Below are 10293 nucleotides of genomic sequence, written 5' to 3' on the forward strand. Positions count from 1 at the left end.
TCCAGAAGCTCCATGGCTGTCTTGGTGAGCTGGCGAAGATCACGCAGACGATTCTGGAAGCCCTCCTCAGGGAGTAGGGCTGTGCAGCTGCTGCTGGAACAGCGGAGCAGGCGTTTTCCCTGTAAAGTTGACCTCATCACTGTTTCTGCCCAAACTCAGTTTGCAAAAAGTGCCTCATTCCTGGCCCTTCAGAGGTAGGCAGCCACATTATCCCACATGCAATTGCAGGGTGCTAGTGCTTCTCCCCTTCCCCTTTGCAGGGCTGGCCTAAATTCTACCAGACTCTACCAGGCAGAATCTCTCTTTGGAGCAAATGGCAGAAGGTTGCCATTGGTGCCCTGCTTCTCTAGGGTTACAAAGCATGGAGGCAACAGTAAGGAGCAGACAGCTGCAAAACTACTGTTCCAAGTCAGGCCCACAGCCCAGCTTAATCAAAACAGAGGTGTCAAACCAAGAGCAGGGCAATGCCATGAGGATCTAGCTCCTCTTCTTCAGAGGCAACATAGAGGGGGCAAGAGTCGCTGCTTTCAGGAGCTGGTGGGCTCCAAGTGGAGCAAGGGGAGAAGCAGAAGGCTGGGCCAGACTGAGGAAGGCTGATCTTACAAGCACAAACTAAGGAATAAAGTTCAGCCACCACTTGAGCCTTACCTGCATGGGGGTGTTGCAGGTAGGGCAGCAGAAGCCATCCTCTCCGGGGGATGCCTCGTTTCTGGACTTGGGACCCAGCTCCTCTGTGCAAGATGGACACTGGCATTCAAAGAAATACTGGGAACGGAGGCTCTTGCGCCTCTCCTTGGCCCCCATCCTGCACCTGTGAGGCCCTGCAGAGAGAGGAGAAACTGAGGTGAGGCGTCATCACAGGGAGAGGTCAGCATAGCTCCTTGAGAAAGAAGCTTCTGAACAGCCCTCTCCACAGTTGCTCTCTCCTGCCTTTGCTTTTTCAGAAACTGATGCGTTTGCCAGCCATCTTAACACTCATTTTACATCTCAGCTTTGTACATATGCTTATAGACATATGTATATAAAATTTAGGTATGTCTTAGAAACTCACAGAAGAGATCATTTGGCAGTTGAGGCATTGCAAACTGCAGCTGAAGCAGCATCCACAGCCAGACTGTATTACAAAGCCAGACAAGTGGCTCATCCTCATCATCCTCATCATCATCATCACCACCACCACCACCCTCCTCCTCCTCTGCCTGAGCAGGGCGCTGAAGAGGAAACCGTCCACCTGAGCAGCATGTGCAGTGACTCCATGGCCCTGGCTGCTCTTGCACCTGCTGATGCGCAACTTCCATTTCGACTCACAGGTTCCCTGAGCTGGAAAAATTCCATCTGTTTGGTCACCCAGAAATGTGATGCCGATAACTATTTAAAAATTCATGCCTCACTAAACACTTGGCTGGGCTCTTGAAGGCACTTGCAGTGCCAGGTACAGGAACTGAAACCCAAATGGTAAAACCACAGAACTCAGACAAAAATCATTATTTTTTTAAAAAAGATGAATCTATGAATGCCATAAGGTTGGCAAAGCATTCCAAGTTCCTCTGTCTGAATATCATACTCAAGCTGCTGGACCAGAAATCTGAAAAGCAGTCTGCCTGCAGCAATTCCAGCGTCCCCAAGCCTCCCTGTTGGAGGACCTAAGGGACCGATTCTGATTAAAGAGGGAGCAGAAAAGGGGAGAAAGATAGGGCCTGGGGAAGGAGGATACGAGACGGGAGCCAAAGCCTTGCAGCAGTGTTCTAAATCTCCATAAAGAAGCCACCTCACTGCTTCTTTGGCAAGGTGTTGCCACTCACTCACCGTAGCAGTGGAGGATCTCCTGCCCTTGCGGGATCGGCTGCGAGGCCCTGACCTCTGCCGTTTGGCCACTGAATGTCACACTGGTGTTGGGGTCACAGGAATGGTTAAGGAGGCTGAGCACAGGGAAGAGGGCTGTGGCCAGGCACACCTGTTCGCTGCTAGCCACCAGCCCTGCTTCAGACCCTGGGAGAAAAGAAGAACAAAGTTTCAAGGACAAGAGGGACCTGGAAGTGGTGGTTCAGGTTCTTCCTCCTCCTCTAGCTTCACCATCCCTTGCCCCCATCCAATCTAGGGATGTTGAGCCACAGAAAGGCCATGCCCAGCCCTCTCCACTGACCTGACGCATGGAGCGTGGTCACCGCCTGTGCATTGCACTGCAGCTGCAACATGTGCCTCAGCATGGCCTCGCCCAAGACTTCCAGCTCCAGAGGTGCCTCAGCAGCCCTTCCTCCATTATGGTTGTCAGCCGCGTCCTTGCTCAGAAACGACGCTTCCAGACCTGAATCCCTGAGTCCCTTGCACAAAGCTGCAACACTCAGGCTGCAAAGGAATCGGAACTCAGGACTATGCTTCTCACTGTGAGGCAAAAGACTGAAGGCAGAGCGGTAGGAACTGCTGTACCGACCCTCAGCATCACAGCCTGGGATGCAGACAGCATCCCCCTCAGTCACTGCTCTGGCAGCCGGTGCTTCAGCAAGAGACTCTGCAGACCACTCCTTTACCAAGTGCCTGACCTCTGCAAGGCCAGCCACCAGAACAGCCCGTAACGCAACGTGGCAGAAGACCCCCAGTGTGAGAAGCAGCCCTCCCAGGGGGCACTCTCTCCTGTGGTAGTTCTTCCATGCCAGCTGGGCACACACATGGCTGCAGTACTTGGCATAGCTGCACCCCTGGCACGGGATGGAGGCCAGCAGCTGCCTCAAGCAGTGGTGGCAGTGAAGATCTTCAGTTCCCGATGCCCTGTCCAACATGACCTTGGCAGTGCTCTCACGGAGGAGCTGCTTTCCTGGGCGCAGGACGCTCACAAAGGCCTCCTCCCTCACCAAGAGCTCACCAGGAAGGATATCTGCAGTGGCTACCAAGTGGCGCCCTTTGTGGGTGGAAAAGTTCAAGCGCACAGATGATGAGGCGCAGGAAACATGGCTGTTTTCTTTCCAGGGTTCTGAGTCTGCTTCTGTCCCGCCAGTTAGCGTGGGTCGAGGGGCCAAGCTGCTCCTCTCTTTACAGGCTTTGGCTTTCAGCTGAGTCAGTTTGTGGAGCAGCACCTGGTGGTTGGGTGCTTCCAGGCCCTGGCCTGCTGACACTGCCGTTTCCACACTCCCAAGAACTTCTGTCATCTCTTGCCACCTCCTTAGAGAAAGGAGGCACTCTGCTTTCCTCAGCAATATCTTGGGAGCCAGTCTCTCTGGGTAGCCCCCTTCTTGCGCCCTCCTAATATCTTCCAAACAAACCTGGAGGGAAAAGGAAAGCAAGCCCTTCAGAATGGCTGAAGAAAGCAGTGCGATCTCTGAACCCTATGAGACACCACACAAGATTCTCTTCTACATCTGAGATCTTGTAAATTTACCACCCAAAAAAGAGAACAGGGCGGTTCATTTGCTATTGTTCTCCTCTCCTTGGAGGGAAGAATCCAAAGGTGGGATTCCTTCTGTGTGCACAGTACAGTCTCTCTAACACTGAAACACACTCCCTTTAAGCTTCAAATACCATGAAGCTAAATCTATTTACAATACAAAACTACCCAGCTCTGCTGAGAAATCATTCGGTTCATTTGGTTCCAAATAAATGTGACGACTATAGTTTTAACGACACTTTCCTTTGGTCCGAGATGCTTCAGCTGCTAGTTTTAAAGAGTCGGAGATGGCAAGGCAGATAACAAATACAGAAACAAACATAAAAGCACGCCAATTCTGCTTCCGGAGCAGAGGTCTTTCCAAACATAGGCTCACCTCATTCTGACCCAGGTGGAAAAGTGCCGCAGAACGGTTGGCATAGCACAGAGCCATTTCTGGACCGCCGGCTTCCGCATGAGACAGCGCCTGCAAAGATCCAAGGAGGAGTCAGAGTACGTAGAATAAAACAACCCTGATAAAAGCATTTATGGCCCCTATAGTCAATCTCTAAACTAGGAGTGGGCAACTGTGCAAGGCTAGGGAGGGGCATTAGTCCTCTCAAAGACATTGGACAGCTGCATCCCCTCCAACAGCTGCATCCCCTCCAACGTCACCCACAAAAAGCTCAATAGCCCTCAAATGCCAAGTCTCTTGGTTCCTTCCCCTTTCAAAGAAAAGTCTCTCCGGGGCCTAAATTTGTCCCAATATGTGGTGGAAATGTTATGAGGCTAAACATCTCACCAAACTACAAATCCCAGGATGCCATAGGATGGACCCATGGCCATTAAAACTGTGTCAAACTGCAATATTAACACAGTGCCTCGGTAACACTAGTTATAGACTAACACAATTTAGTTGTGAGATCTGCAGCCTCTATAAGAAATACATGAAGCAGTATCCCTGAGAACCTTAATTTAAATCTCTCACACACACATAGTTTGACATTGACTTCAATCGCCTTGCTTTAAATCAATCCAGGCTTCTCAAAATGGAACCAACAGGTCCAGGCGTCTTCACCTTCCAAGTCCTTACCCTGGAATACAGCATTGCTGCAGGTCTATACTCCTTTTCCCGAAACCTTCTGTTCCCTTCCTCTTTGCAGGCTAGGACCAAGCTAGGATCCTTTCCCACACAGTAGGACTTGGACAGGTTGAGCAAGTATTCCTCATCTTCAGGGCTACAAGGGAAGAGAGAGAGCCTTGGTGGGCCTGGTCTGCGGAGGAGCCAGCGCACAGGCTTCTTGCCTGAAATACCCGCAGGCTTCACACTGGAGCAGCAGTCACTTACTTGAAGAGAGAGGAGGAGAGGAGGAAGGCATCCCTGAGCGACGGGGGACGATGGGACAGCTTCTCCTTCAGGAAGGGCTCCAGTGAAGCCCACTTCTGGCTCACATAAGCTTTCCATTTTTCCACAGGAAGGTCCATCATCCGCAAGAGAGAAAGGCAGCTGCCATCCAGAGAGAGAGAGAGAGAGAGAGGGACAATGGTTATTGCAGTCTATCCAAATACTGATTCGTCCATCATTCTGCCAGATCCCCCTAAAAAGGGGCAGCCCTCCTCCTTCCCTGCTAACATCAGAAACTGAAATCACTCCTTGGAGGCAGAAAAACAACAACAAGGAGTCCGTTTTGGGTGGACTTGGATCAACAAATACAGTAAATCTATTTTCTGTTCTGTCCAGGGAGCCTGGCAATTCCCAGGGAGGCGAGGAACTGCCTTGTTTGACTCCATTTAACTGCAGCAAACGTAGCAGGAGTGCTATATATTCCAAAGGAGTCCAGGAAGAGACAAACAGAATCAAGAGCGGATGGCTTGGCATCCCCAACCCATAGCCCTGCTTCTGCTCACCTCTTAGATGGATAGACTTGTGGTGTGTGTGTGTGGTGTCGTGTGTATATAATATCTAATTGTTGTTTTGTTGTTACATTTATTTATAGCCCATCCTTTCCCCAAAGTGGACTTGGGGCGCTCACAACATTAACAAAATGTCGTTCTCGATCTATTTATTCTATTTAATGTCTAGTGCTGTGAAAATCTACAGTGCTTCATAAATAAAGTTTAATAACATAGTAATAATACATATATATAATATATAAACATTTTACTACATATTCTCTCTCTCTCTCTTCTCTCTCTATTATATATATATTGGCTTTATAATAAATTAAAATAACAATACTATATATATATATAAATAAACTAGTATATTATATATATTTAAAATTATTACTATATTTATAAACATTGTGTATGTGTTATGTATATATATATATTATTTATTACTTTCTATGCTGCCTTTATAAATAAAGTTTAATAAAATAATATAGATTGTTTATTTTATATATGTATATCTGCCATATAAATATGTTACTTTTATATATATTATATGCCCATTCATATATATATATACACACACAACACACACACATTGTATATATATATATTATATACACACACATTGATATATATATATATATATTTACACACCATTGATATATATATATATTCTATATTATACTATATATATTTACTTTCTCTTGCCTTTCTCCTAGAAGGGGACCCATTAGGGTGTGTGTGTGTGTGTGTGTGTATCACAACCATAAATATACTGTATATATATATATATCTACATATATAAATACATATATATACTATATATATAAAAAACTCCTCAAGGGAGTTCCACAGCAGAAATTAATCGCTTGACGTGCTTTTTAGCTGGGAGAGAAACTGACTATTCTGTGGAAAGAAGGACCCTGGGATTTGTAGTTCTGCGAGGCGCCAGGGCTCCCCGCCGACACACCTTTCCCGGGTTCCGTTGGGAGGGATCCAGGCTGGCCGTGAAAGCGGGGCCGAAGCGGTTGAATTCTGCGCCGTGGACGAGGCCCTCCAGGCGCCGATTCTCTTCCCAAGGAACGGGAGACAGCCGCCTCGTTCCCTGAGTCCTGCCTGGTTCCCTCAGCGGAGCCCTCCCTCGCAGGGCCGTTGTGGTTACCGAAAGGGAGGAAGAGGAGCCCCGGAGGAGGTGCGCCGGCCTCGAGTTCTCCTCCTCAGGACGGCAGCAGGCCGACCTCGCGGGTTGTTGTGAGGGAGAGCGAAGGCCGCTTCCTGCTGGCGAATCACGGCGGGCCTGATTTTTTCCCGCGCAGCAGAAAGAAAGGCAGCGTTTAACCTCGGGAGGGAGGGAGCGACAGCGCATGCGCCGAAGCCGCTTCCGCCTTCTCGGCGGCGCTAGGCCAATGGGAGCCTGGGGAGCGGAGCCACGTGACCGGGCTGCCCTGCAAGGAGCCCTCGCGCTGCGCACACGGGTTTCCCGCTGAAGGAGTCCGAAGTCAATGTTTGTGGCGGAGCGCGCGAAGAGAGAAGAAGAAGTAAAAAGAAGGAGAAAGAGAAGGAGAGGGCATGGCGCTCCGGCTGAGCGAGGGGGCCTCGCGGTTGTGTCGCGGCGGCTGGTGGTACGGACTCCCTCGGAGCCGGCAGTGGGTCTCGAGAGATGCGTGTTTTACACACGTGCGCTGAGACACGCTCGGGTGAGGGGAAGCGGGCAGGCGCCGAGGCGGCGGGGGGTTCCCTCAGGGACATTTCCTCACAGACGAGCGCAAAGGGAGGCTCCACACACTGACACGGGTCATCCTCTCCGTTCCCACGAACAAGGGTTACCGTGTACGGCCTGTTCGTATTGCGATTGAGGAGAGGAGGTATTATTCCGCATATATTCGAGTCATGTAAGCCGCCTCGATCGCAGCAGCAGAAGAACAAAGTTCATTTGTTATTTGTTTATTACACGTGTCCTCTATACAGATATTATATATCTACTGAGACTACCACTATCTATCTCATATGTATGTGTATATAAATATATATAAGTGCTATGTATATATATATAGATAGTTCTTTATATGTCTCTCTCATATCATCTATCTATCTATCTATTATCTTATTTAGCTATCTATTATATTTCTGTATCTCTCTCTCTATATATATAATATATATATATCTGTTAAATCTCTATCTCGGAATGTCTATATCTATATTTATATCTCTATTTTATCTCTCTCAATAATATAATTCTCCATATACATATATTCTAAATATAAATACTAATACTCATAATAATAAAATCAATAAATATTCCTATTATTACATAAATAACTATAATGTAAATAATATACCGTATATATTACATCTATATTTCTATCTATTATACATATATATTTGTCTATATATTCTATATCTATCTCTGCCCACACCAAACATTCCCTTCAAGCAGCCACAGCGCCCTTCAAACTTCTTTTACTGGTTTTAACTTATTTTCTATTTATTAAGTTTATTAGTATTACATTAAACACTTCCAACCATCTATCTATTTCTATCTATCTATCTATCTTCATCTATCAAACTTACAGGTAAAGTGACTTACCACCACCCAATAACCTACTTTCATGCTTACTACATACATACATCAACCCTTCGTGGTTTACCCTTTTAACCTGCTGTTGTGTTTTATTTTATCTAATGGTGGGGGGGGCGTCATTGAACGGTCGAAAGGCTTGTATAAATTGTGACTATTGTTTGCATTCCGTATTTTTATTCCGCAGCCAGATGGCCAGGAACTAGAAATAAATCCTTATTGTTTTTGTTGTTTTGTTTTTATTAAAACTTTCCCCTTACTTCCCCTTTTGATGAATCACCTGTGGTATGGGGGCCAGCTGACCTGATGATGATAATCTACTAACTCATAACACAGTTTGTTTTGTATTTCCTGCATGGATCGGGCCGGATCACAACCAATTTCTAAAGCCCTTACAGGTAACCCCAGCACTTCCATAAATATCTGACAGTTCACAGTGAACAAGCATGGCTGGCAAGTCTCTGGGTTCAGAGGAGGCGGATTTGGAGTCTTCCCAAAGGCCATGGTGGTGCACTCTCTCGGAATAGCTCCGGCTCACTGCTGTTAGAGAAAAGGATCTTTGTGATGGTTGATGTCTCTTTTACCGGTGGTTTCTGGACTTGGTACCACCTGACGATGCAGTCTTCTCCAGCTACTCAGTATCAAATAACTTCCACACAGATTTTCACTCAACATGAGGGTTTTTAACTTTGTTGTTTTGCTATTTACCACTTTTCAAGCAAGCCTACTTATACATCTCTACTCTTTCCGAGTCCATGCTAGAAGCCTAATGTGACATCAGTCTTTGTTCTCTCACAAGATCATCTTTCCACCAAGTGGACACCACCTCTCTTTCCCATACTGTCACCCTACTACACAAAGCATAACCACTATAACACATTTTTATATTATGTCTCACCCTGTCTCTGAAGACTTGCTCTTTCCAGCCTAGACTTTCTGGCCTGCAACAGAACCATTTTAACTTAGTTAACCATTGCCACATCTGACATTTTCCATACAAATTAGAATATTTTAACATGCCCCTCCCCAAATGTACAGATGTGCAATAACACCATGTATTTACAATTACATCTCTTGTGAAGTTATGAACCATACCAATTCCACAAGAAAGTTTTGTTCATGTCCTTTCTCCAGAAGTGCTTTTGTTAAAATCAGCCATTTTATCCTTTGTGTCAATATTCTCGCTTTAGGATACCGTTCTGAACTAACTCTTCTTCCATTCTGGTACCTTACTCCAATGTACTTAGTTCTCCACTTCAATTCCTTCCAGCCTCGCCATCCCAATGCCAGGATTGGTAATCCTCAAAAACCAAAGTAGGCTCAGTGCAATTTTCCTCCCGATCACTCACAATTCTCTACTCCACTATCTTCTCCAGCCCCCCCAAATCAACATGCAGCAATTCTGCTTCGGAAGTACTAATGCTACAACATTCTGTTTTCTACTTTCTTCCAAACACCTGACATACCTGCGAACTTCATCACAATTCCTGTTATTTACTTCTTTTCTGCCTCACTTGCAAAACGAACTATCTGCCGTAAACCACTGATTCTCTTCACTTCCTTGAACACACAGTCTTTCTTGTTCTTGCTACCTTTCCAAATACCTCAAAACATGTTTCACCGCCGTCCAATCATCCCCCTTGGACTATTTGTTCACTTCTACTCATAAACCAACTGCAAAAATATCAGCCGTGTACTTGTTAGCAATTAACAACAAACTACCATATTACACTTCTGTACAACTCAGGATTATCAAACAATTCAGCGACCTCTGCACTGGCCTAACCAGGAGTCATTGGCTTTCACAGGTTTTTGCAATCCTGCCCCTCACACCATTCTCAATTCCCCTCTCAATCTTTTTCTTTGACTCAACAACATCTGCCATCATCTGTCCACTCCTACCTCTATTCCTAGGTAAGCTTTCAGATTTCCCAAGTTCTTCATGCGAACTTCTTGAGACAATTCCCTTTTGTACCTCTTGCCACTTTCTTTGTTCTGAATTAGCTTGTTACACAAAGATCATCCACATAAATCACAATGACACTCCCCTCCTCTAGTTTAAACACACACATCTGCCACACTTCTTTTAAACCCAATCCCTTTTCAACTCTGCATGAATACACTGATTCTCCAGCACCGTTCACTTTGCTTTCAAGCCATACACTGCTTTTTCACTTTACAACACCTTTTTCTCAGTATCATACCAAAACCAGGAGGTTGTTCCATGTAAATTTCCTCCTCCAGCTTCGCCTTCATGGTACGCCGTCTCAAAATCAAATGCCTTACCACTCTTTCCTTGCCTCACAGCTAAGCAAGCCCTAATCTCAAACTTTCTGCTTTGCAGTAGGTGAGAACGTTTTGTCAAAATTTCCACCCTTTGCTGTGTAAACCCTTTAGCCACTACCTGGCTTTGTACTTTTGACTATTATCCGGCCTTTTCCTTCTTCTTATAGACCCTCTTGCA

The 10293-nt window shown here is 46.1% G+C and overlaps 1 protein-coding gene across 1 annotated transcript; it reads right to left on the minus strand.

Annotated features, from left to right (window-relative positions):
* Positions 1-2: 2 nt before the first annotated feature.
* On the minus strand, positions 3-6445 carry LOC121916995 (SET and MYND domain-containing protein 4-like; the record flags this gene model as incomplete). The annotated part of the gene is made up of 8 exons (XM_042442587.1): positions 6414-6445; positions 4707-4865; positions 4452-4596; positions 3756-3845; positions 2144-3257; positions 1807-1989; positions 649-821; positions 3-119 (listed from the first exon to the last, which is right to left on the minus strand). Coding segments are annotated over exons 2-8 (1962 nt in total), but the record flags the coding sequence as incomplete, so codon positions are not given.
* Positions 6446-10293: the final 3848 nt, after the last annotated feature.

Source organism: Sceloporus undulatus, chromosome 11 (genome assembly GCF_019175285.1).
Source record: "Sceloporus undulatus isolate JIND9_A2432 ecotype Alabama chromosome 11, SceUnd_v1.1, whole genome shotgun sequence".
In the NCBI taxonomy this organism is placed as follows: domain Eukaryota; kingdom Metazoa; phylum Chordata; class Lepidosauria; order Squamata; family Phrynosomatidae; genus Sceloporus; species Sceloporus undulatus.